The 26,545-nt window shown below is 49.9% G+C and overlaps 1 protein-coding gene across 1 annotated transcript; it reads right to left on the bottom strand.

Moving 5' to 3' along the window:
* Window positions 1–20,997: 20,997 nt before the first annotated feature.
* Window positions 20,998–26,310, bottom strand: IRF2BP2 (interferon regulatory factor 2 binding protein 2). The gene is made up of 2 exons (XM_080937484.1): window positions 25,159–26,310; window positions 20,998–24,591 (listed from the first exon to the last, which is right to left on the bottom strand). The coding sequence occupies exons 1-2, from the start codon at window positions 26,153–26,155 to the stop codon at window positions 23,876–23,878; spliced, it is 1,713 nt and encodes a 570-aa protein (XP_080793610.1). The 5' UTR covers window positions 26,156–26,310; the 3' UTR covers window positions 20,998–23,875.
* Window positions 26,311–26,545: the final 235 nt, after the last annotated feature.

Genomic DNA, 26,545 nt, shown 5'->3' on the forward strand with positions numbered 1-26,545 from the left:
GCCTGAGAAAGCAGGTGTGGGAGAAGCCGCACATACACCCCCCTCTTGGGCTCTGCACACCAAGTGGCTCCCAGTATCCTACCTCCTGGTCCTGTGTGATGTCTGCACATGGTCACTGAGCAGAGAAAGTCCCTCAGGGCACCAAATGTGCCAGCAGCCCAGGAGCAGAGATTTCCATTTGTCCCGTGTTTACTACAGAAAGAAGGGTTCTTGGGACTGACATGAGGTTTTTAGTGTGTGTGTGTGTGTGTGTGTGTGTGTGTGTGGTATGTCTACACACGATGACCAGGCACAGAGACTGGGGAGACAGAGTGAGTGAGTTTGTATTCCCAAACTGGAACCTCAGCTATGACCTGGCCCCAGCTCTCTGCTGGGCTTGAGGAGAGAGAGGCATCAGTGACACCTCCAACCAGGGTTCCCTTTCACCCAGTGCAGGTGGAGCATAAAAATTCCCCCTGTGGGCATATTTCCCACAGAGGGGAAGGAGCTCTCAGTCATGGGAAAGGCTGTTTAAATAAAGACACGCCAGGGGAGGGAAAGCGAGGCTTCACCAAGTTTCTTCACCCAGAGTCATCTGGGTGGACACTGTGCCAAATGGCCTCTGGGGAAACTGGAGGGAAGTGTCACCACCCCAAAGTCCTCAGTTTCTCCAGGAGGAGGCCAACAGGCAGAGTCAGCCAGGCAGTTGTGCCCACGGTGCCATGACCCGCTCCCTGCAGAACTCCGACCCCCTCCTGCTTCCTGCTGCAGCCGTTGGGGCACCTTGCCCGTCCCACAAACAGCTTTATTTTCAAGCTACCCAAAAATAACAACATTTGATATGGGGCCTCTGAGGCTTTGGCTGTGGTCATGTCTCTAAATTCATGTCTCTAAATTCTTGACTCAAGGGCTGTAAATGAGTGCTCCTCCCTCTCTCTCTCCTCCCCCCTCTCTCCTCTCTCTCTCCCCTCTCTCTGTCTCTCTCTGTCTCTGTCTCTCTCTGTCTCTGTCTCTCTCTCTCTGTCTCTCTCTCTCTCTCTCCTCTCCTCTCCTCTCTCCTGTCTCTCTCCTTCCCTCCCCCCTTCTCTCCTCTCCACACCTTTTTCTCTCTTTGTCTTTCTGTCTCCCTCCCTCCCCCGAATCGGGCTACTTTTCCCATCTTGAGATGTTGGAAGAACCCCAGCCAAGGGATCAGGGCTCAATGGGCCACAGGATATTAATAGTGGTGTTGAGATCATAACACAAGGCTCTTTGTACCACCATGTTCTGAGCCCTAGGCGGAAAAAAAGCTTCCAAACAGCCCAGAGAGCGTGCCAGTGTGCGGCTGTGTGTGGGGTGAGTCCCGCCTTCCTGAGCACAGGGCCCACAATCTCCATTCGTCCATTCCACATTCCACATTCCATGATGAGGATCTATTTCTAGCATTTCGAGTACACAAGCCACCCTATTCACTAAATGCATGCTGGGAAACATTCTTCCCTGGGGTGTTTGTGTGTTGCTGGGAGCTCACAGACAAGGAGCAAATGCAAGTGGCTTACAAGCCTGGACCCTGGGCTCTGGGCCTTTGTCCTCACCATTGACTCCCCTTGTCCACGAGCAGTAAATTCTTGTTCCTAAAATGGGAGTAAATATACCATTCACTGAAGGTTGACTTGCTGCCAAACCCAACATCTCTAGTCAGTCCTCTGGACCCACCTGGTAGGAGGTGGAAGAGGCTGCTGTAAGGTCTGTGACTTCCTCACAGGAGCGCACAGGCAGTAAAGAGCAAGAGATGGCTCTGGGTTACAAGTGCTTGCTCTCTTGCAGAGGATGCAAGTTTGGTTCCCAGCATCCCCAACAGGCACACAACCACATGTATTGTGAGCTTCAGAGGATGTGATGCCTCTGGTCCCCAAGGCGCCTTGAATTCATATGCAGGTACCCACATATATACACATAATTAAAAATAAGGCTTTATTTTAAAAAACGAAATAAGGAGACTCAGTTCTTGCTTTGAGGCTCTCTTTAAATGGGAGCAATTATCTTAATTAAACTACATTTTCATTGGGGGGGCCAGTTCCTTGAGGAGTTAAGTGGAGGGAGCTGAGCGCTCCATTAATTTTCTGCCCTTGGTATTTGGAGACCCAGGGGCATCAGGACACTGATTCACTGTGACAGGACTGAACTGTACTTCTGGGTGACTGTGGCGAGCCTTGGGTGGCCTTACGAGGGGTGTTCACTCTCTGTGACAGTAACATTCATCTGCTCCAACAGAAGCTCTGTCACCCTCGGGAAGGGGCCAGGCTGAAGGCCATGTGACTTAGCAGTGACACATGCAATCATTCTCAGAAGTCTGTGGCCCAAAGTGAGTGCTGCCTACTGAGAACTGGGGTTTCAGAAATAGAAAGTTCAGGCTGGAAGCCTACTGGGCAGGCTCTGGCGCTCCAGGGGTTGGCTACAGGCTAGGGCCCTCAGGGGCAGCCCAGGGGCAGGCTGTTCGGTGCATAAATCATAAACCTGTAAGGGTAAAAAGATGGAAGGATTCTCTTAGCATTTGGAAACTGTAAAACGAAAACCCCACTGGCAGGAGCATTGTTGTTCTGGGGGATTGTACTCCTGCAAGATCTACTTCTGTGCTTCTCCAGCCATTGTGTGTATGTATGCATGTGAGCATGTAGTATGTGTGTGTGTATGTGAGTGAGATAGATCTATGTACATGTGTGGGTGTGGAATAGGAGGGTATGAAATCTGTATGTAGTGTGTGTGCAGTGTGTTTGTGTGGTGTGTGTAGTGTGTGTGTATGTGTGGTGTGTATAGTGTGTGTATCTGTGTCATGTGTTTTTCATGTGTGGTATGGTCTGTGGTAGGGTGGATGTGTGGTGTGTATGATGTATGTCTGCATGTGGAAGTTAGGTATGGGAAACATGGAGGTATGAAATGTGTGTGGTATATGGAAGCTATGCATTGAGTGAAAAGTGTGGAAGGAGTGAGTTTTTTGTGTGTTGTGGGTATTTTTGTGTGTATAATATGGAGGGAGGATGTTAATGTGTGTAATGTGTGAAGTATGTATGCATATTTGTGTATATATGTCTCTGGGGTGGAGGGAGTGTGAGGTGTACATTGAGTATGTGTGTTATGTATATAGAGAATATGAGATGTGTGTATGAATGTTGTATATGTGTGTTGGGGAGTGTGAGGTAGGTATATGCATGTTGTGTAAGTGTGTTGGAGATACAGGAGTATGGGGTATATATAATGTGATGTGCGTGTGTTAGGGGTAGAGAGGGTATGATGTATGTATGCTATCTATGCATGTTGTATATGTGTATTATATGTTGTGTGTTATATGTCATATAGGCATGTTGTACTGCAGAAGTGGGGTCTGGGGAGTTTAACTTGCACAAGTTATTGGACTAATGGGGAAAACACAAGGAGACAGAGGCTTGCTGGGATGCAGGTGCCTCCCAGGTGGCCCCACACCTACAGCTCCTGCTCTCTGAGGGTTTTGTCCAAGAGTTCTTGGCGGCACACGTAGACAGAATAAAATTTTGTGAATGTTCATTTGTCTGTGCATACATATGCATTTGTCAGGCTTGCATGTGGAGGCCAGAGGGTGCTGCTCCTCAGGCCCAGCCCTCCTTGTTTCTTTTCAGACTGGGTCTCCCTCTGTCCTGAATTTACCAACTGGTCTGGGCTGGTTGGCCAGAGAGGTCCAGGGACATGGCTGTGCCGGCATCCCCTGTGCTCAGACTCCAAGTGTGGACTGCTTGGGTTTTAGGAAGTGAATTCAGACATGCTTGTGTAGCAAGCACTTCACCACCACATGGGCACCCTCCCCAGCCTGAGTTTAGAGTCTTTTCTGATGGTGGATGGGAAGCAAAGAGGAAGAGGTCAGATACGGCCTTTCACAGGCCTACTCCACTGCACCTTGAAGCAGTGCTATCAGCTAGGGACAAAGCATTTAACACGTGGGGGCATTTCACATTTGAACTGTTATAGGAAAGACCCCAGCAACTGCTTACCATCTGACTCCTCTCTAGGCTGCTGGAGGGATGGGGACATCTGAGCAGGTGATGAAAGGAAAAAGAGATATCCGGTCGTGAGGAAATCTAATCTCCTCACATGGGGCGCCAATGTTGTGAAAAGATGACTTCCTAGGTTTTGGCACCAATGTTAGGAAAAGGATGAAGAGAGTGGGGGAGATATGGCTCATGGAGGTGTGGCGAGGCCTGAAGGTGAGGGAGATGCCTCTGGGGGACCCATGTTGGGAATCCCTTCCCCCTGAGGGACCAGCCACATGATGGTATAGTACAGAATAGAGTTTATTCAGGTCATGGTGGGGGTGGGGTTAAGAGGGTAGTAGAGGCAGAGAGAGAGGAGAGAGATAGAGTAGAGGAGTAGAGGCTGGCCATGAGCACATGGGGGGGGGAGGGAAGAGGGGAGGAAGGGCAAGGGGGAAGAGCAAGAGGGCAAGAGCACAAGGGGGCAAGAGAAAGCAAGAGAGAGAGCAAGGAGGGGGCAAGCAGCCCCTTCTATAGTGTCAGGTAACTGGGGAGGAGCATGAGGGGTGGGGTTCACAGAACCCCAGCAGGTGATGTGGTAAGGGCAGTTCTCTTTGCTGGCCTTGCTTGCCCTGTGCCATGAAGCATCACATGCCAGGAGCAGGAGACTGAGCTGCTGGAGGCCTGGTCCCAGCTCTGGGCAAGGCACGTGCTGTGCAGTCCGTGCCCTCACCCTCTGCTCGCCGTCTGTGAAAGAAAGACTAACCTTCACCACAGTACAACCGGCTCACTGTGTCAGCCACTGCTGACTTGTTTTTGGTTCCTTAGGAAGGTAGGGTTTATTTTGGCTCACAGTTTGGGCATGGCGCATGGGGGCAGACTCAGGAAGTAGCTGGGCATATCACACAGTCTGCAAGCGGAGAAAGATGAATGCTGGTACTCAGCTTGATCTGGCCACCACTATTATCCCAGCCAGGAAAGCTTCTCACAGACAGACACCCAGAGTTTGTCTCCATGGTGATTGTAAAGTCAGTGAAGATGATGCAGTACTCCTGTGGGATGGTATTAATCCTGAAGCAGGAGGGTTAAAATGAACCCATTTTCTGTAAGTTTCTCTAAGGGTTAGGCTAAGGTTACCTCATGCACAGACCTCTGACTCCTCCCTTTGCTTGTGCTCTTCCATAACAGAGCCTGGACTCCCTACCTTCTTGAATACCAGTTCCCTCCATTCATTTCATAATCCAGATAGATACTTGGCTCAGCGCCATCATGGATCCATGCCTTCCTCATGTGGGCTGGGAGCTCTCTGAGGGCCTGGCCCTTGCCTTACTCCCTCTGCTCTGGTGCACAGCATCTGAGATACTTGACTCACTTTGTCACGTATGTTATGCACTGGCAAATCTCATCTGTAGGCACATACTCAAGAGCAGACCTGAAGGCTGAATGGCTGAAGGTCCCTCTGCCTGTGTATCCAGAGCAGAGACTGTTGTTTGGTTCCTGACCATTAACTCTGGCTTTGTCCCTACAGCATCTTTCAATATACATCTCCTGGCTTTCCGGACCCAGAGCTCCTGGCTCCATTCACATCTGGCTCGTTTTCTCCCAGATGCTATTTGGTGTAACCCACCCCATCCCTGTTGAGCCTAGGGGTGGGGCAAGCAGAAGCTCTCCTTTCTGTTCAAGGCATGTCTCAGCTTAGCATCACAGCATTCTTGCACACTTACTCCACACTGCATGCATCATCTTCACTCTCATTACCCTAGAGTCATCCACACTGAACCACACCTTCCTTTCTACACCCCTGTGTAGGGAACAGCCCCTTCCTATAGGGAACCGCCCCTTCCGATAGGGAACCGCCCCTTCCTGTAGGGAACCACCCCTTCTTGTCCAAGTTCTTGAGTAGGTGGGACTCTGATCCTAATGAGCCCTTTCTTGCAAAGGTGTCATCTTCTCATGTCTTCCCTGTCACCCCCTGAGGGCATACCCTGAAAACAGGGCTAGTCTTCCATGACCCCTGTGTAACCCTTATCTATGTTTCTGCCATAGTGGGCTCACATGCCACCATTATTTTGGACACACTTGGGTCCTGTGTCCCACACATACACCAGTCTTGGCTTTGAGAAGGCCCACCTCACTGTGTCCTTCACACTTGATCTTCCATTCGCCCTCACCGACCTTGAACTCTGCATATAGCAGATCCTTCATCATCCCCCAAAAACTGTATACTATTTTGTGCATGTTGGATATATACATGTTTGCATGGTGTGAGCACTTGCTACTGCAGATCTGTTTCATGGGTATGTGAGGTCACTCACTGTCTGATATCTTCCTTTAATAGTCTCCTCCTTAGTTTTGGAGACAAGGTTCCTCGCCAAACCTGAAGCTCTGATTGGCCAATGAAGTCAGTGCACCCCTCCTCCCAGGGCTGAGGTTATAGACACACACCACACCATGCCTGGCTTTTTACACAGATGCCAAGGACTTGAACCCAGACCCTCTTGCTCACACTGCTTGAGTCAGCCCCTTGATGCTAATTTTTGTGTTATCTGATAGTTTACCTTGCCTGCTTGGTTCCATCCTTTTTAGGAAGCCATCTTTTATATTTCTGCTCTATTTCCAACATACCCTTTCTGAAGCGGCCCACCCCCCACCTACTCTCGTCTGTCATAGGTTGGATTGGCAACGTGGATTCTGAGTTCTGATTTTTATCTTATGTTTCTTCCAGTGCCTGCCAGGAGGAAGAGCCACGGAAATGATGCAATATCTGGAACTCGCATGGACTGACCTGCGTAGGTGGGAACTGTTCTAAGTATCGGTTCAGAGCTCTCGTAAGTATCTTACTTATGAGAAATTGGGGGTTGTAGTGGATATTTTTGTTTGTGTTGGTGGCAGGTTCTATTCTTTTGTTGTTGTGAGGTGATTCTGTTGTTTGTTTGTTGTTTGCTTTGAGAAACTTTCAATGTAGTCCACACTGTCTGGAACTCACTGTGTAGACCAGACTGGCTTCAGACTCATGGATCTGCCTCCCTCTACTTCCTGGGTCCTGAGATTAAAGATGTACTCCACCAAGCTTGAGAAACAGGGTTTTCTCTCTGCTTTTTCTTCTTGCTCTTGCTACCTTTGTGGCCAGCTAATCTATCCCAAAGCCTACAAGACTTCCATGTCTTAAAAACTCATCTAAAATCTTTGGTGCCCCTCATATAGAATGCATATGATAAACGTTGGTCAAGTGAATTAGCTCATGAGGCAGCTGGTGTTTAGACTACTTTTCATTGAAGACCTGCCTTTTCATTCTTGTGTGTAGGAAAACACGGACTCATGCGCATGGAGGCTAGAAGTTGACACAGATGACTTCCTCTATTGCTCTCTGCCTTATGTTTTTGAGGCAGGGTCTCTCACTGGACCTGGAGCTCACTGATTGCCTAGACGCGCTGACCAGCAAGCCCCTGGGATCTTCCTGTCTCCAACCCCACACCAGAGCTGGGGTTACAGACACAGGCCACCATGACTGGCTTTTACACAGGTGCTTGGTTTCCAACTCAGGTCCTCAGGAACTTATCTACTGAGTCGCAGCCCCAGCCCCTACTTCCTCATCCTTAACTCCTAATTGGGGGCCATGTTGGTGTTCTCTACTCCAAGTAGAGTATCTGTCCCATGCCATTGTCCTTCTTCCCTCTCTTGTCTCTGTGCTGTCTCATCCAGTCTCCTCATAGCCCTTCAAAGTGACTGTTTGGCTTTCAGAACGTCCTCCTGTGAATGAAAGCCCCATGATCTTTCATTGCAACTGTCACCATTGTCATGTTTGCTATCTAGGAGGAGACAATCCATGGAGAATCACCAGTGATGTGTGATTTGCAAAATGACCTCTGCCCGCGCTAAGGGAAAAAAAAAAAATTAACACATAAATGAGATGAGATCACAGCTCCACTTACTGTTAGGGTCTCAAAGGTGTCTGCACACACATATGAAACTCCTCTTGCCCTCTTGGCAGTTTCTGAGTCCAGGTGTGTGGCCCCAGGCACACTCCACATGGACTTTGGACCCCGATCGACACCTGTTCACAGGGCTGCTAATGGAAAGTAAGGAGTAACTGTCTCCAGATCGGACACTGTGCACTGCGGACTCACTCTGTGCACTGCGGACTCACTCTGTGCACTGCGGACTCACCCTGTGCACTGCGGACTCACTCTGTGCACTGCGGACTCACTCTGTGCACTGCGGACTCACTCTGTGCACTGCGGACTCACTCTTGTGCACTGCGGACTCACTCTGTGCACTGCGGACTCACTCTTTTGCACTGCGGACTCACTCTGTGCACTGCGGACTCACTCTGTGCACTGCAGACTCACTCTGTGCACTGCAGACTCACTCTGTGCACTGCAGACTCACTCTGTGCACTGCGGACTCACTCTTGTGCACTGCAGACTCACTCTGTGCACTGCGGATTCACTCTTTGTGCACTGCGGACTCACTCTTGTGCACTGCGGACTCACTCTTGTGCACTGCGGACTCATCCTGTGCACTGCGGACTCACTCTGTGCACTGCGGACTCACTCTGTGCACTGCAGACTCACTCTGTGCACTGCAGACTCACTCTTTTGCATGCGCAGTGGGTCTGAGGAGGCACTGAGAAAATCTAAGTGCAGGACTGGGACGGTTGCTCTGTCTCTAAAAGCAAGGCATGGTGGCATTCTCTTGTCATCTCAGTACAAGGGTAGGGACAGGGTCAGGTGCATCCAGGAGCCCACGGACTAGCGAGTCAGTAACCGGCCATCTTAAAAATGAGAGCGGAGGCTGATGGAGGAAGATATCTACTGAGCAGCTCAGGCTGGTGCACGTGTGTGCACACAGAGGCAGTGAAAGGCGAGGAAGGCGGGTGGGGGAGGAAAGAGAGGGAGGGGGAGAAGATGAAAAAGAACCCAAACACGCCAGGAAGAGGTAGACCTGCTCCACTGGAAACTTAGCTGTATGCACAGGTCGCACATTTTAAAATGGGTAAACCTTGGGTCTCTGTGACAGCAATATCACACCTGACGCAACACAGCCATCACCACAACTGACTGAGAAAAGCAAAATTGCCTAACCAATGGGTCAGAAATACCATTGCTGTGAGCATAATTCCTTTCCTCATCTAGGGCTAATCGTGTAGAACTCGTGAGGACAAAGACAACAGAAGCCTGTGATTCCCACTCTCTCACCCCGAGGGAAGAGTGGGGGTGGTCCAATCCGTAAGCCAAAGGGCCAGAGACTTAGAGACTCTGCCTCATAGCACGTCAGGACTAATATTTCTTGAACTCTTCATCCTCTACGCAAGAGATGAAGAACCAAAAATAAATCGCTCTCAAGTGTTCAAAAGAAGGGGGTGAGCTTCAAGTCGAGAGGCAAGCCTGCACACCACACGTGGACACTACACGTGGACACTACACTGACCTTTGTGCGCCTTGTATGAGAGAGATGTCTGCACAAAAAAAAAAAAAAAAATCGAGTCATTTTCAGTGAAGGTGTCCAACCCCCTCCCCCGGGCATCCCTGAGGCAGGTGTGTGCCAGAGGCTGCCCTGACAGGGCTGCAAAAGGAAGATGCCTGGACAGGGAAGGGCAGAGTAGCAACCTCCAGCTTGCTAAGAGCTGAATCCTGTCACTTCCAATGTTAGTTTTGGTGGGGTTTTGTTTTTGTTTTTATTACAAAAACAAACTATAGATTAAGATCTCTGTGGCAGTCCTTTTCGCTGGGCTGCCCCAACATGTTCCCATGGTGTAGCCCTCCTCCGTTCTTTGTCCCGGCCAAGCCACCCTAATCAGGCCTTGACGAGTCACGCCCTGGCTTCCAGGAGCTCCTGCTGGCAACCTCGATCCCTCGAGTTTGGGCAGTATCTCTGCTTCAGCATTTGTCTGACTGGGCAAAGCACCACAGCGACCACAGCATCCACCGTCCGTCCCTTCAGTCACACGGCAGCAGTTATAATGTTCCCTGTGCTCCAGGACAGACCTTTAGCTAGAGGCCTGTGAGCAATGTCTGTGTTTTCTGGGGTTGTTGGATCATGGGCACACCAAAGTCTGTCACAGAAGATGTCTTCTTGGTCACAGGGTAGATATCGGGATCTGGCCAATGAAAAAGAAGGGAGGGTGTTCTGGAACCTAAGCACCGTAGGTATTTAATCCTCTCCTTGTGTGACATTACCACCACTACCACCCCCAGGAAGACAACCTGCCATGGGGGTCCCCTTCAGAAAAACTCAAACCCATCACAGCAGTGAGACATGGAACAATATGTGCTAGATCAGTCTGTGGTAGTGTGGTCGCTAGAATTCCCTGAAGAAAGGGGCCTTACCAGATGCCAGTCTCATGACACCAGTCTCCTGTCAGTCACTGTGCCTTCCTGGTGTTGCTGCATGTGTTTTGGGGGTGCCAGATTATATAGGTGAAAGGTCGGCTAGGGTGGGACCCCTTTCATGGTGTAGCTGTCCAAAGTTGCCGCTGTTCCAAGGTCACCTTCTTCCCCAAGCTGGACTTGGGGTGGAAAACTTCACTTGGTCCACTGGTGTCATGAACCTGTGAAAAGTCATGGAAAACTAGGGAGGGTGGCATGAAGCCAATCAGCCTGATGCCTGGACATCTGTGGACTCTTCAGCTGCCCTGACCACCAGGCATTCTACTGTGAAATCTACTACTTAACAGTATTCTCTGAATTTGGGCACGAACGTTCCAGAAACATTAAGAGGTAGGGGAGGGCAGGAGCAAGAGAGAAGAAAAGCAGAAAAGTGGCTGTGATGAACAATTTTAGGTCATTTTCGCTGGGCTAGTGTGCCCAGTTGTTTGGTCAAACCTAGTAATGTCTGTGGAGGTACTTAATTTTATGATTATTATTACTATTATTACTATTACTATTATTATTATTATTATTATTATTATTATTATTATTTCACCAGAGCTAATTGTAGTTATTCACATTTAAATCAGTAGGTGTTGAATAAACGAGGCTTCATCCAATCAGCTGAAATCTGCCAGAGCAGAACAAGGTTTCCCTCAGAAGGATGGGACCTCAGGTTGACAACACAAAGACACCAGTGTATCACTCAGTGTCTGTATGTAGACCCCCTCCTCCCCACTTCCCCCTTGTATGTGTGCAAGGGCTTGCTCCCATGTGCACGCACAGAGGACAGAGCCCTGTTCGAGGGCCCTGTTCTCTTACTCTCTAGTCCCTTGAGCCCACCTCTCTCTAAACTTGGACTTAGGCTGGCAGCCAGCAAGCCCCACCAATTCTCTGTGTGTGCCCTCACAGCATGCAGCCTGACTTTCTGCTCAGGCAGCAAGCGTTCTTACCTGCTGATCCATCTTCCCACCCCCATGCTAGTCGGGTCTTTAAGATACATGGCTCACCAGGTGCAGGTTCTCGCCTGTAATTAGAGCGCTTACACCGGGGAGTCCTGTATCTAAGGCCAGCCTGAGCTGCAAAACCTTAACTCAGAAAATTTCCCAAACATTTCAAAATAAGAATGAAGACCCTGGAGCTGAAGAAATGGCCCAGTGATCGAGAACTCATTTCCTTCTAGGGAACTCAGGTTGGTTCCCATTACCCACATCAGCTAACACACAGGCCCCTGTAACTCCAGGGGACTCAGTTCCCACCTCCGGCCTCTTTAGAGGACAGACACACACACATATACCACACACACACACACACACACACACACACACACACACACACACACTTAAATATTTCAAAATATAAAAGTGCCCATGAGCTGTATCAGTGGATGAAGGCCCCCAAACCTGATGCCCTGAGGTCAGCCATAACTTAGGGAGAGACCTGACTCTTGCAAACTGCCCTTTGACCTCCACATATATGATGCTGAGAGCATCCTCGTTCTTCCAGATGGGGGTGGGAACAGGGGAGGAGATCCAGGCATGGTGGCTCCCGCCTGTCATTCAAGCATTTGTGGGACTAAGACAGTAGAATTGCACTGAGTGTAGAGTGAGTTCAAGGCCAGCTTGGGCTCCATATTGAGACCCTGGCTGGAGAGATAGCTCAGCAGTTAGAACATTAGCTGCTCTTCCAGTGGACTTGGGTTCAATTCCCAGCACAGACATACGTACCACATCAGCACAAAACCCATACGCATAAACGAAAAATCTTTTAAAACATGAATAATAATTAATAATGAATTTGTATGTGTGTGTGTGTGTGTGTGACCACAAAGCAGTTGGGCAGTGTTGACAGCCCCGTGAAGGCCCTGAGAACAGCTGAATTAGGTCACCACATGACACCACTAATCACTTCCTGGCCTTCTTTGTTGCACTTGGACTTCCCATAGGACCAAGTGTGAAGGACAGCAGGTCACCAGGGCAGGTCCTCTCAGCTTTGCAACAGAGAGGATCCGTAGCCTCTCCAGGAACCTTTGGCCTCCTGGCTCCTGCTGTGGATCTCACGTCAGAGGTCCTGCAGGACATCGGAGACACAGGACCCGTGACTTCCAACCGTGGCTGAACTGTGAGGCGCAGAGTCTTAGGGTCCCGAGAGGGTTTGAAAGCACCATCCGGCAGAGGAGAACGATTCAACTGTGTCGTCCTGACATTCGTCTCTGTGTTGTGACTTACATAGGACGAGGCGTTTCAATTTGATCCCCGAAGCAAAGCTCGGAAGGGTAACGCTGAGTCAAATAACAATAACAAACAAAAACAACGCTGTGTCTGTGTTACCTCGCAGCTCACGGCGCAAGTTCACGATTGCCGCTGCATTGTGCTGACACCACCAGCCCCTTCGTACCTGGGGCACAAAGAGGCCAAACTGGCGAGGCTGCCCATCTTGGCTTTTCGGCCTTCAAAACTGTGAGCTAAAGGGGTTGGGGGCGTTTCTCAGTTGATAGAAGGCTGTCTGTGAAGCATGAGGCTCTGGGTTCCACCCTCAGTACTCCATGATCTGGCTGTGGTGGTACACGTTTACCGTCCCAGCGTGGGGTGAGAAGGCAGGAGGATCAGAAGTTGAAGGTCAACCTTTGCTATATAGGGAGCTCAGAGCCGGCCTGGAATATATGTGAGAGCTGTATGTTTATTATATACAGAATATATCTCAAACTAATTTGAAAAAACAACTGTGAGCTAAAGAAGTTTACTTTATCAAGTACCCAGCTTTGGGTATCAGTGAGGACCGTTTAATACACGTACATTTGGTGGAAGTCACCACTTCTAAGGAGAAGTCACACACGAAGATCCTGAAGTAGGAGCATGCTTGGCAGTTCGAGGAACAGCAAGAAAGCCACGTAGCCAAGGCAGAATGAGCAAGGACAGCAACCATGCCTGGGAGGTAGCAGGGCCTTGTAAGCCTCTGCATTTGACACTAAAGGAAATCGTTTTTTTTTTTTTAAGGGCACCAGAAGGATGTTAGTAAGGGAGAAAGAAAACCAAAGATCAGACTTACGTTAAAAGAAAATTGGAGAGGTTTGTTGTTGTTGTTTTAGTGTGTGGGTGTTTTGCTTGGATGTCTGTGCATCACTTGTGTGCAATACCAATGAAGGCCACTAGAGGGCACCAGAGCCCCCAGGAACTGGAATTACAGGTGGTTGTGAGCCACCATGTGGGCACTGGAAATCAAAGGCCAGTCTTCTGGAAAAGCAGCCTCTCCACTGCAGAGCCTTCATTCCATCTCAGACCCACACTGTAAAGGTTCGTCTATCTGCCGGGTTTGAGAATAAAACCGTGAGGACATGGGCCGAACCTGGAAGGAAGACCATGAAGCATCTGAGGTATTCAACACAAGGCTCGGCAGTGGCTCCCCAGGTCACTTTCCAATGTGTCTTTTGCCTTCTTTCTATTTGAGACACAATCTCATATAGCCCAAACTGGTTTGGAACTTGCAATATTGCTGAGGGCAGCCTTGAACTTCCGATCCTTCCCAAAACTAGGATTACAAGTGTGTGCCACCATGCCTGGTTGTTGAATATATGTCCCTCCTGCATGAGGACATGCTGACTAACCAGAGAGTTATGATAAAACCCAAGTCAGGTCACTTCCAGGCTTATGGCCCAAGCGTTGGGAAGGCGCTCTCAACTTGCAGGAAGATTGGGAAAGCAGAGGGAAGGGGACAGGCGTGAGAACAGGAGCTTGATTTTGGATATACCATAATGAGTGTGAAAAGCTAACTAGGCAGCTCACTGAATCTGATGAGCAAGCTGCTTGGCACAGGCTGGTTGGCACCTAAGGGCAAGTTGAATCTAGAGATGTATTGGAGGAAGTCTGTAAGTAAATATGATTCGAACACTTGATGCTGGACGAAACGATCAGAGAGAAATGTGGGCAGAAAGAAATGAGTCTGGGGGCACTCTAATGGGGGGATGGGAAGGAATGGGTCTGGGGGCACTCTAATGGGGGGATGGGAAGGAATGGGTCTGGGGGCACTCTAATGGGGGATGGGAAGGAATGGGTCTGGGGGCACTCTAATGGGGGATGGGAAGGCAGTCAGACGGGTGGCAGGGTAGCAGTCATTTCTGCAAACAAACTGAAGACACTTTGCACCTACCTAATCTAGCCAGGAGGACATATCTCAAGTCACCAAGTGTTAAGCATCACAGAATATGTGCTTTGTCTGTTAATCCCTCTATAAGGCCAAGAGGTAAGCCATCCCATCCTTAACCCATTCCTCAGAAGACTAAACAGAAAAGTTTTAGCAAGAGAGGGAGGTAGCATTTAAACTTAAGCCATCAGACCTTAGCCCATATTCTTTGTATGTGTGTGGGCGTGGGGGAGGACATGGGTAAGCATATGTGTATGAGTGCATATGTGCATGCAAGTGCACTTGACCCTGTCTATATGTGTGGAGGCAAAGGGTGTGTGTGTGTGTGTGTGTGTGTGTGTGTGTGTGTGTCCTCTATTTCTCCCCACATTACTTTTGAGCCGAGATCTCTCCCCAAGTGTGAAACACACTGATTAGATAGATTGGTTGGCCAACGAGCCTGCCTCCGTGCAAAGTTCCCGTTGTGCACTGGCATTTTTGCACAGGTTACACCATGTACCACCACACCCAGCTTTTTTGCATGGGTGCTAAGATCCACACTTGGGTCTTCACGCTTTCACAGCAAGCACTCTACCAACCGAGTCACATGCCCAGTCCCCGTTCCTTACCTTACAAGCATGGAAGGAGATAGCAGGTGAACCAGCCAGTGAAGACTCACGCACAGTGAACAGGTGGGAGTCTGGTGGGAAGTTTTCTCTCCAGTCAACACGAGCCATCTCTGTCCTGCTCCAACATCTGGGCTTCATCTGGGCCATGGAGAGTCCCAACCTCATCCCATTGGCCCACAACCTCAGCAGACACCACAAGAGAAACACCCAGGGCTAACTGGGTGGCCCAGTTTGCCACTGACACCTTGACTAAGTTCCTCCTCAAACTAGAAAGTTGTAGTTGACCAACTCTTTGTGGTTTTCATGTTTTGTTTTTTTGTTTTTTGATGGACCCACTGACTCCAGGGCAAAGATATGTGGTTCGTCAGAAAATAAAATGAAAATTTACACGTGGACTGTCTTCACTGAAGATAACCTAATGAAGGGGTTCTTTGACCCCTTCCCCCATTAATTGCTTTTTGTTTAATGTTTTTAGAAAATACAACATATTTAACATCCTCTGTCTCCCACAACCACAAAAGTACAGTCCTTGCTTTTAAAGTCACAGGTGGACCAGTGTCAACCTGCTTCCTTGGCTTAGCGGGATTCTTAAGAGACTGCCTATGAACACCTCTGAATGGATTGCTTTTAGAACATATTCGCCTCCTCTATTTGTGGATCATATTTTTATTTCATTTCCAATGGAATCATTTATTCTCTAAGGTCATTGATGAAATAAGTAAGCTTGCTCGGGGTTCTAACAGTATTGATATCCAATGAAAAATAGCCTTTGGTCCCCAGCAGGGGGCGCCCTGCAGGACCCTGCTCCCTAGGAAAGAGTACAGCAGGGGGCGCCCTGCTCTCCAGTGTTTCCTGGTTACCCACGTTCACATAATAATAGAGAATGTCTATTTGGTGTAACTCAGCACCCTGTAAGCACACACCTAGTACTTTTTCAGACCAGAACCCCTTCATGGAGACTGCCCACTATGGGGTGAATACATGGCGCTTTGTTTGTTGTTTTAATAATTAAGAAGATTCCCCAGCCCTGGGTGGTAGCTGTTGTGTGTAGCATAGGCAGAGAGGTGTTTTCCCGATGGCACTTAAGACTTCAGGTCTCAGCACAGAACTCTCTTGTGTCCCCATGAGAACAGCCTCTGGCTGTAGACACACAGCCACAGGGAAAGATCAGGAATTTTCTCTCCGAAGTTTGAACCAGGAAGCCTTCAAGATTCCCTGATAAAATGTGGGCACAGTGCCTTTGATTTCCGTCACAGTTGCCTCTCAGTGTGTGAGTGAAGTCTTCAGGCAGGTTGTGAGTAGGATTCTAGACACATAAAACTCTTTCATGTCTCATCCGAGTGCTGCAATCTCTGTTTCAGCAGCAGCAAGCCTGCTATGTCACTCAGACCTGAGCCTGAGGGAGGTCCCTATCTTCCTGGGATGGGCACAATCTGCTCCAAGACTGCTGAGAGAGAAATGTCATCACACACACCCTCCTTATTCCTTCTGAGACAGGAATTCATTCACTATGTAGGGCAGGCTGGTTTTGAACTTATGACCCTTCTGCCTCCACAGTGCTGGGATCCCAGGAATCTGCCACCACACTCGACATAATGTTATTTTAAAAATAATAACACGGAGCTTATTTTTGTTTCTCTCTGCCCCCCCCCCCCCAGTACTGCAGAAAGTTAAACTGAGTAATTCAGAAAAATGTGAAGTTAACTGGATAGCACCTCAAACAGGTATTCTCACAGTCAGCTAATACAGAGCCTGAACAGACTTGGGAGCTCCAGACATGGATGTGTCCTGAGGATTGCTTCCCAACTGCACTTTGAACAGGGTCCATCACGAGCACGCTCTCTGCTCACAAGGACCTCCCTTTGACACGCATGTTTATTGCGCGAGCATGAAACATTTGGCTTATTATAGCTACAGCCCTAAAAACCCGGCACGTTAGTTTCCAAAAACGGAGTGACATTTGGGCAGCTTTTGTCCAGAGGCTTCTGTAAACTTCGCAAATCACCCCCCCCCCACCGCCCCCAGCACCCGCTGGCGGCCTCAAGCAGCCGCGTGTGACCCTCGGGGGGGCCCCAGGCGCCAGCGCCCCCCTCGCCAGACAAGTCTTTGACTTTATTTGGTGCAGCACGCGCAGTCCCGGCCTGCGCGCGCATTCCTGCGGGCGCCAACTCACGCGCGGGACACTAATTTTAGCGCCGCAGCTGGCGCGGGGCGCCGCCCGTGCAATGGGGACAAGACGCACAGGAAGCGGGTCCGTGGATTGGGGCAAGGATCGCGGAGTGGGTCGGGGCGTGGGTCACAGAGTGGAGCCGAGAGCGCGGGGAACATTGTGGAGGCTCGTGGAGCAGGTACAGAGTAGGACAGGGTAGGGCGTGCGCGCGGTGGGCACACAGGAGCCTCCACGTGCCCATCTGCTGTCCTGGATGGCAAGTTCATTTCCGTGTTTTCCTCCTGGGCCTGACCCGCTTCTTTCTGTAACAGCGACTGGGGCTGGCTGGACTGAAGACTTTTTTTTTTAAAAACACGCCTCACTTCTAAACTGCCATGCAAAGTTAAAAGAGGAAAAGGAAGAGCCCTAGCCTGACCCCGCCCAGTACGACCCGGGCTCGCGATTGTGCGCAGATGCCGCAGGACGCAGCTGCTTTGATGCTCTGCCAAAGCATGGCCGTTGTGTGCTGCACAATGCAGGCATCGTGCGCATGCCCGTCTGTGTTCCTAGGTCAGAAAGCTGCATGGCTCAGTATATAAATCCTAGGACACTCCGTTCTCCCATGTGTGGAGTTAGCCTCTACTCTATTTCCCACACTCATAGTAAGTAGGGGAACCTCTGTGGACCAACCTGTCCACTGTGCCCTTGCCCAAGAGAAGGGGCCTTTTCACCCGGTGGCTTTGACCCTAACCTCACAAGTGGATCTAAATTAGGCTGTAGCTTGAGGTGCCTGCTTGGGGGTATTAAAAGAATGGTTCAGACACCCATATGGTGCTTATTAGAACAGTCTCTAACGACTGTGACCTGCCTGTGAAATTCTGATTTCAGTTGTATATGGGGTATAATAAATCTTTATCTTTTATCGCCCAAAAGGCTAATTGAATTGCTGTTGGCAGCACAAATAACAAAATGGGGTAACAGCCTGGGTGGAGCGTCCCCTCAATCCCAAGCAGCCTTTCCCCCAGTAGCAACCCAATCCAAGATGGCCGGCTCTAAGGTTAGAACTCAGGTGGATCCCAGGGGTCCTTCCTGTGTTCTGCAGATCTCTTGATAGCATACTTAAAAACCATAAGAGAATATAACTTGCATCTCCCTTGGAAAAAATCAAAGGAAAGCTGGGTGGTGGTCGCGCACACCTTTAATCCCGGCACTTGGAGGCAGAGGCTGGATCTCGAGGAGTTTGAGGCCAGTCTGCTCAACAATAGAGTTCCAGGACAGCCAGGGCTACAGAAAAAACCCTATCTCTAAAAACAATGCCAACCAACAAACACTGAGATAAATCGAGGCCCTTAGCTGTGCCGAAATGCTGTTTCTGTTTTGTTTTCCTGGAGACACTGCCACCACACATACAGTTCAGAAGACGCTGAACTGCGGCAGGAGACATGTTTTCCAAGTGGCAGAGAAATCTGCAGTGACCTAAATATCTGTCTGCTAAGATTGTTGCCTCCAAAGCTTGACTCATCTGTACCCGGTCCCTGTCCCCTCGGTTAGCATCTGAACTGTTAATGATACTGATGACTTCCTGAGAATCACTAATTGCTAAGTAAGAGTGGCTAAGGGGTAAGATCTCCAGATTATGTAACAAGTTATTTTGCACAAAATGTACACTATATTTAGAAATATTCAAATGTGGCGGTATTACCCTATACAGGATGTCTTAGCTCATTCTGGCAGAGGTACTGCATTTTTTACGAGCTGAGTTCTACAGCCCCATTCAAAGGCCAGCAAGTACCCGAAGCTCTGAATTCTCTCTGGGAATCCTGTCATTTTGGTCTCGGGATATAATCTATCTAGAGGTGTTTCCAGTGATCTCGGGGTAGAGTCTACTCCCATGGGAAGGATGTTGTTTGATTTTGAACTAGTGTGCAGTATAGAGGGCTGGCCTGTTTTTTTCCAAGACACATTTAAGGTAGTGTAACAGAAGAAACAGACCTCGCCAAGTCTTTCTACTGGCTTTTTCATTCAAAATAAAAGGTCACTTTTTAACCAGGTGTGGGGTCTCATGCCTTTGGTTCCAAAATTCAGGAAGCAGGAGGCAGATCACTGTTGAGTTGAGGCCAGCCTGGTCTACAAAGCAGGTTCCAGGGTATACAAGGAGACTGTTTCAAAAACAACAAAACCAAACACACACACACACACACACACACACACACACACACACAAATTCTAGTCTTTATAATACCATGTCCAAATAATTTTTTAAAAAAGCATTATGGTACTTTAGCCCTAAAATATCATTCTTGTTGAACGGATTGTTTTATATGATGTCCAACCAAGAGGGTACCATACTGTGATGTAAACACACAAACCCTGACCATTGGGCTGTCATGGCTACAGGTGACACTGCTGGATTAAAAAGCACAAGGCCGAGTATTTTAGTCCTGAGGGGTGAGCCCAGGGCCTCATGCGTGGTAGGCAAGCTCTCCACCACTGTCAATCTTAATAATCAGCAAGGGGTGTGATACCCCCAGTATGCACTGAGCTGGGAATTCAGAGGTATCCAGGAGTAATCCATAAACCCAATCATCTCCAACTTCCAGTCTCTTACATAATTTATAAGCTGTGTGTGTGTGACCTGTATGACTGATAGGGAACGTTCCATCTCTGCTTCTATTAATTCTGATAGTTGGGGCCTAAGCAGTGGCCCTGAAGGAGTTAACCATGGGCTGTGTCTAACCCTAGGTGATGAAACATGGGTGAGACTATTCAACTGAGCATCTGACCTTGGTTTGTGACCAAGGAGAGACTTGTCTTCTGGCTTCTTATGAGCAGAAGGCAACAGATGAGGGTAACCAGAAACCAATGGAGAATTCCGTGCATAATCAGAAAGGTGGGCATTTGACTCCACAAATAAGATGATCTATAAATCCTGCACAGATACACTGAGTGGTGGAACACTTGTCTAAAACTAGCATTCCCGATTCCTTTTAACCCCTTCCTCCCCACATCGAGAACCTTGTCTACTCAACTGGAGAACTGGATGTAATCACTTATCTTTGGAAGGTGCTTTAAAAAAAATTTTTTAAAGTGACTTCTGCAAGAGATATTATATCACACACACACACACACAAAAATCTAGCATTTCCAAGAAAACCAAAGCTAAGTTTTGCCTATTTTTTGTTATTAAATGAAAAAGTCTTTTATTGCTTTAAAAAATGCATTCAGTAGATTAATGAAAACACCTTAATATACATGGGAGAACCTCCCCCCAAATCACAGAATCCCCCCACCCCAAAGATGCTGTTGATGTCATCTTATAACAGAGTGTAAGGTTATTACAGGAATCTTCCCTACCATAGGTCAAGAGATCTAAAAAAAAAAAAAAAAAAAAAGTGTAGCCTGAAGGACTTCCCTACTATGTGAAAACCAGTTAAAACCTCCTGGGATTCACACCTAAACAAGCCTCTAAATGTGGCTCTGCCTACACCTCATTCCACAGCTTTCCTGAAAGTAGACCCCACCCCCACAAGTGTTCTTGTCAATGGCCAAAGATATCAGGTTATCACAAAACTTCCAAGGCCAGATCCGGGTTGGGACAGGAATCTCGGTGTCCCAGCCTTCTGCTCCTTCCAACCCATTCTGGTGAGGCTGGCAGCTGCAAAGCAAACTTCCCAGATGATCTCGGCTCGGATCCTAGAACGCCCCTCCCTCCCGCTGCCCTTCCCACTGGGTCCTACCTCCCACAGCTGCCCCTTCTTAGTCTCTGTCCTGAAAACACCAACCCAACCCCCTTCAGTCACCCTAAGCTTGGTTTAAAAAAATTAAAAAAAAAAAAAGGCCTTGGAAAACATTCAGTGCTTCCAATTTTATTTTTATTTAATGCTAAAAGGAAAAAAGAAAAAGGTACTGTAAGTCTGACAAAATGAGCGCCGGTGATATCTCCATAGCGTGGTTTTAAAATAGAACGTTGACAGCTAAGATTACACTTATTTCAGTAGACATTGAGTTTCATCATATATAGAAAAATTATCACCTTCAACTTTAAAAAAAAGAAAAAGAAAAAAGAAAAAGCAAAGGTTAAAAGGTGGCACACTTTTAAAATACTTGGTGGCCAGGGAAAGGTATATAGAAAAGCTGTAAACCATGTGCATGTCTTCAGAGTGAGGCCACATGAAAGACACTAACTCTTACCTGTTAAAATTCTATAAACTGTTAAAGCAGAAATAAATAGCCTGAAGACCCCATCCCCCAGCACTAAAGTCACAGCTGGAGAAGTGTTGGGAATCGGACATTTCTACCCAGCTATGGGCTACCCCCTCCATGTCCTCCAGGACAAGAGACCAACCCAGGTACCTGTGTGAAGAGTTTCAGAGCAGGCCAGAGAAAGACCCCACCACACCCCCTCCAGGACAACACTCTAGCTGCAAGCCTTCTGAAGCCCACCCTTAACCTCAACAGCCCCTTTAAAACAGGTCAGGTTTGGCCTCCTTGCTACTAGCAGAGAAACCACAGGTGTTCCTGCATCGGGACAGACTTCTCCTGTTCAGCAGGATGGTTCTTTATTTCTTGTTTTTGGAGACCTTATCTGTATTGAGATTACAGACTGCCATGGCAAATTAGGTCAGATGACTAATCTAGTTGTAACATCTATGAGGCCAAATTCCAGTTTATAATAAAGTGCTTAGAAACACATTTATAGTACAGACCATAATAGTCGGGGCCCTTCACAAATATCTTTATGGGCAGGTGAAACTGACTCTGCTTTCTGTGTGTGTACATCTGCCTCAGAGAGACCAGTCGGACCTGAGTCACTAGGTCTAGTTTACTATGCAAGCCTGTCTGTAACACCACGACTAGTAACAAGAACCCGGAGGGCAAGGTGCACTCAAGAAAAAACTGACAAGAAATACTGTATTGGGTGGATTGTCAAGGCTAGTAAATCGACTACTAAAGAACCCCTCTTTAAAAAAAAAAAAGTTAAAAACAAAAATGGTAAAAAAGAAAAACAAAAAACAAACAAACAAACAAAAAAAAAAAAACCCCAAAACTAAGTAACTAGAAATGATGTTGAGCTGGTGATAATCTCTATTTTCAACTTAAAACAGAAGCCAGGCTGTGACCCACACACAAACCACAGTAGACTTAGAAGTCATGATTGAGCCTACAAGGCCAAGTTCCAAACACCTGTACCTCAGGGTTTAGGGTAGTGTTCCTGTAGACATTAAACCAGAACAGCACAAAAAGGAAAAAAAAACCCACAAAACCAGCATCACTTAAGGACATCACTACTGACAGCTAATGACCTGTTGTTTACGTCAAAGACAATCACTTCACTAAGGCAAAACAGTGACCAAAAGAAATTAATTTACAAGAGGCTTCTAAAAATAGAGGTGAGGCTTGCTTATGTAAAAACCCTTCATGTCTGTACTCCTTACTAGGTTCTCTCTTTCCCCCCAGAACAGTATCAGTCTCTTAGTATTTCAGACACACCTAAGGAAAAACTGCAGGCTTCTTCTACCCACGCTGGGCCCCACCACTGGTGTGCCCACGGGTCCTCCTGGAAGCACCCAGGGCTCTAACTGTCAACGTACACACTGCCATAAGCACTTGTTACAACGGGGACAACACACAGGCAAGAACTGGACAGGTAGATGAAACACACCTCAACAGAAGAAAACAGGCCAGACGTGAATCCAACCCCACAAGCTCATCCCGCCTGCAATAGAAAGGAGCCCCCAGAATTTCCACAATTTTTCAGGGAGGCCAATGGCACTGCAGAGCCGGGAGTTGGCAGTAATGCCACCTGATTTCCACACCACCCAGACAACTGCTTCTACAGCTGGAACCACCCATGGGGCAACCAGAGCACACAGCACCGAAAGCTTACAACCGGTCACGTGGGCAGAGCTCTCGGCTAGCTTGCCTTCCATTAAAAAAACAAAACAAAAAACCAAACAACCCAATGTTGCAAACCTTTCAGCAGCACCTCTGACGACCAATAGTGCAAGAGCTGAACCCTTGAAAAGATTCAAACCCATTTTCCCTCCCCCTGAGAGGGCCTGCTAGGTGGGTGACATTTCCCCGGGTGGGGGTGGGGGCATGCCCTTCTTGGCAGGTGTCCTCTTCTCACTTTCTTTCTCCACCAACTGGCCTCCAACCTGAGAGGCCAGCGAGGAGAAATGACAGACAGTAAGGCAATCTTACAATGTCAGAAAAAAATGTATTTGGCTTTTTCTTTTCTTTTTTTTTTTTAAAATAAGTGCATACAAATACAGCTAGAAGCATTTGTTTGCCAAGTGCTCTTAACAACAACAACAAAAAAAACCCCACAAAAACAAAAACAAAACAAAAGCAGCCAAGTCGCAGCCTACACAGAACAGCAACTGTCACCCAAAGAGTCAAGCACAGACAGCCTAAAAACGTTAACAAAAGAAGAAAATGCCTTAAAGTACATACCTTTTGTCGTCAAAAAAATTATAGAAACACAATGTATTCAAAAAAATCAAAATTATACAGCCATGTTTATGAAGTCTACATTTCCCTTGTCTTGGATATATATATTTTATATATATATATGTATGTATGGAGATCTATGTACAGTTCAACAAGTTTGAGTTAAGGGTGACCATAGGCTTTTCTGAACGCAGAAAGTCACGAGTCTCTCTCCTTCTTCACTTTCACGTCTCCGGCGAGGATAGTAGCAATCTCTCCTTGCATGAAGGCCCAGGGGACGTTGGAGCCCACCAGTGGACACTTCTCCCCGCTAGGACAATAGACCTCTCCGCTAGCCCCCTGCTGTTTGATGCTTTGTCTGGAGCAAGGGAAACAGAACTTGTGCGAAGGTACAGAGGGGCACTGCACAAAGTGGGTATCCTCCAATCGCTCGTGGCACAGGGTGCAGCACAGGGGGGCGCTGGTTGCCAGAGAGGAGTCTGGGAGGCTGGCAGGGTGCACCGGCTCCAGTGCTCCAGTGCTGCCAGTGGCCTGGCCCCCCACCTCTCTGGGGCCAAGCCTTCTTTGGTTCATAGAGGAGGGAGAGGACGGGCTGCTGCTGTTCCTCCTGGTGGTGGAGTGAACCTGGGTAGCATCTTTCGAGGCATGACTGCCCCCGGCATTGTCTGCTACTAAAATTAGGGCTGCCATTGGGGACTGGCCATTCTGGGCCGCTTCAGGCGGTGTGGTCCGGTTGGAATGAGGAGAGGCAGTAGGGGGTGGTGGAGACACAAAAGAGGATGTAGGGGTGATGGGGATCTTGAGCCCTTCTGTGGATGTGGACAGCCAAGGCTGTGCCTCGCCGTTGATCTTAGGGGGCCCGACTTCCCCTTCCGGTTCTGGAGAAGGCTTCCTTTTCCTTGCTGTCCTTGCAACTGGAAAGAGGCAGGCATGGAAGGAAAATTAATGAAAATGTACACCCCCCCCCCTCCAAAGTGACACCTCTCATGTCTGAAAACACACCCAGTACATAAGTTCTGCATGCAGCTTTAAACATGTCCCCTAGTAAGGGGCTCTGAGCCTGCACGCCACTTCCAAGCTCCGCCATGGGAGCTTGCCTGAAGGCTCCAACCCCAAACCAGCTCATGTGACTGCAGGTTAAAAAGTGACTGCCGCCCTCATGCTTCCATCCAAGAATGTGCTGGGGAAGGAAAACCCCGTGTCGCTGCCTATCAAGCCGTTCTGACTCATCCCTGTTGTGCTGGTTCAGCAGAGGAACCACGTTGCCACTAAGCTCTGGTTCAGCCCCAGGCCGATCAGGAAGTTGGCTGTTTGTTGTTTCTAGACTAAGGCAAAACTGTGCACGGAAGAATGGATCACACACACACACACACACACACACACACACACACACACACACACACACACACGCGGGCACGCAAGCGCTGCCTCTAACTGCACACCCTCCATCCCTTCTCTCCTTGCCCCACAGCCGCCCCTACCTGCTTTAGACCCGTTGGCCCCGTTGGCCTCGAAACCCAACAACCTGCCTGCTGCAGTCAGGGCCGGCTCCTTCTTGAACTTGCTCTCGAAGGGCCCCGTGTGACCGTGCTGGTGCAGCGCCAGGAGCGTGTCCCGCACTGTCTTAGGCCTGCTGGCCCAGTCCTGCTCCCCAGGCGCGCGGCCTTTGCCTGCACCGTCGGCGCTCAGCTCGTTCGCCCCGGCAGCGCCCGATAAGCTGTCGGCCGGGCTCCGGTGCGCGGGTTGAGCCTTCTCCTTGCTGGGCTCGCGCGCCTCGTGTTCCGCCGCCGCGCTGGACACAGACGCCGGACGTTTGTGGGTGCCCAACTCGGAGGGCTGAGCTCCCAGGCCCGGTGTTCCGCTAACCGCGGCCAGCGTGGCCGCAGCACGGCCGCTCAGCCCCAGCGCCGCAGAGCCGTTCACCAGAGGCACCAGGGTGGGCGGAACTGCGTGTGCACGCCGAGGGTTCGGGCTCTGGCGATTCAGCTCGGGCGGCTCCTCCAGCTTGGAGAAGCCATTGGGCACCAGGATGCCGTTCGCCGGCGCGGGCTGCGACGCGGCCGACTGTGGGAGGCCTGCACCCGCACGCGTGCTGAAGTCGGAGGCTAGGCGCGGGGCACGATCCGGCGCCAGCGGATAGCGCTCCATGGCCTGAGCGCGCGCGGCCTCGGCGCCCGCGTGGCCCAACTGCGGCGGCGGCTGCAGCAAGAGGTCCTTGGCCGACAGTGGCGGTGGCTTGGCCGCTGGGGGCTGTGCGCCGGTCGGGGAGCGGCCCTCCGAGAAGCAGCCGTGAGCACGCTTCAGCTGGCGCGCCGTCTCGATGACGAACTCCACGCGGTCTGCGCCCTCGTAGTTGACGCAGCCGCGGCACACGGGCTCCGTGAAGTCCCAGATCATGGCCCAGGGCATGCGGGGCAGGTCACACAGATAGCACGACTGGCGCCGAGAGGCGGCCGCCACTGCTACAGCCGCGGCCATGTCCGCACAGCCCGCCGTGCCGCAGGAGGAGCCGGGTGAGGGGACGCCGCCGCCCCCCGCGGACCCCGCGCGCGCGCGCCGGCCAGCCCAAGCCCGCGTCTGCGCGACTAGCGGCGGCGGCGGCCGCAGGCGAGGAGGCGGCGGCGGCAGAGCCCGGGCCGGCGCGGCGCCCGCGCGGCGCCCCCGGGGCACGAGGGGCGGCGGGCGCGCAGCGGGGCGCGGCTGCAGGTCCCCACGGGCAGCGGGGCGGCGCGGCGCGCGCGGGGGCGGCGGCTCGTCTGGGGCCGCGGGCTCGGGCCTCCAGACCGGGGCAAAGACGGGCCGCGAGCGCAGCAGGTCGCGGTGGCGCCGGGGGCGCAGAGCCGCGCGAGAGACGGGGGACGCGGAGCA

The sequence above is a fragment of the Micromys minutus genome (assembly GCF_963924665.1).
Source record: "Micromys minutus genome assembly, chromosome: 24".
Taxonomy (NCBI): Eukaryota; Metazoa; Chordata; class Mammalia; order Rodentia; family Muridae; genus Micromys; species Micromys minutus.

Coding starts and splice junctions, on each gene's coding strand:
- IRF2BP2 (XM_080937484.1), bottom strand. CDS start 26,155: ATGGCCGCGGCTGTAGCAGTGGCGGCCGCCTCTCGGCGCCAGTCGTGC. Junction 24,592..25,158: donor GGCCAACGGGTCTAAAGCAG/GTAGGGGCGGCT, acceptor GCCTCTTTCCAG/TTGCAAGGACAGCAAGGAAA.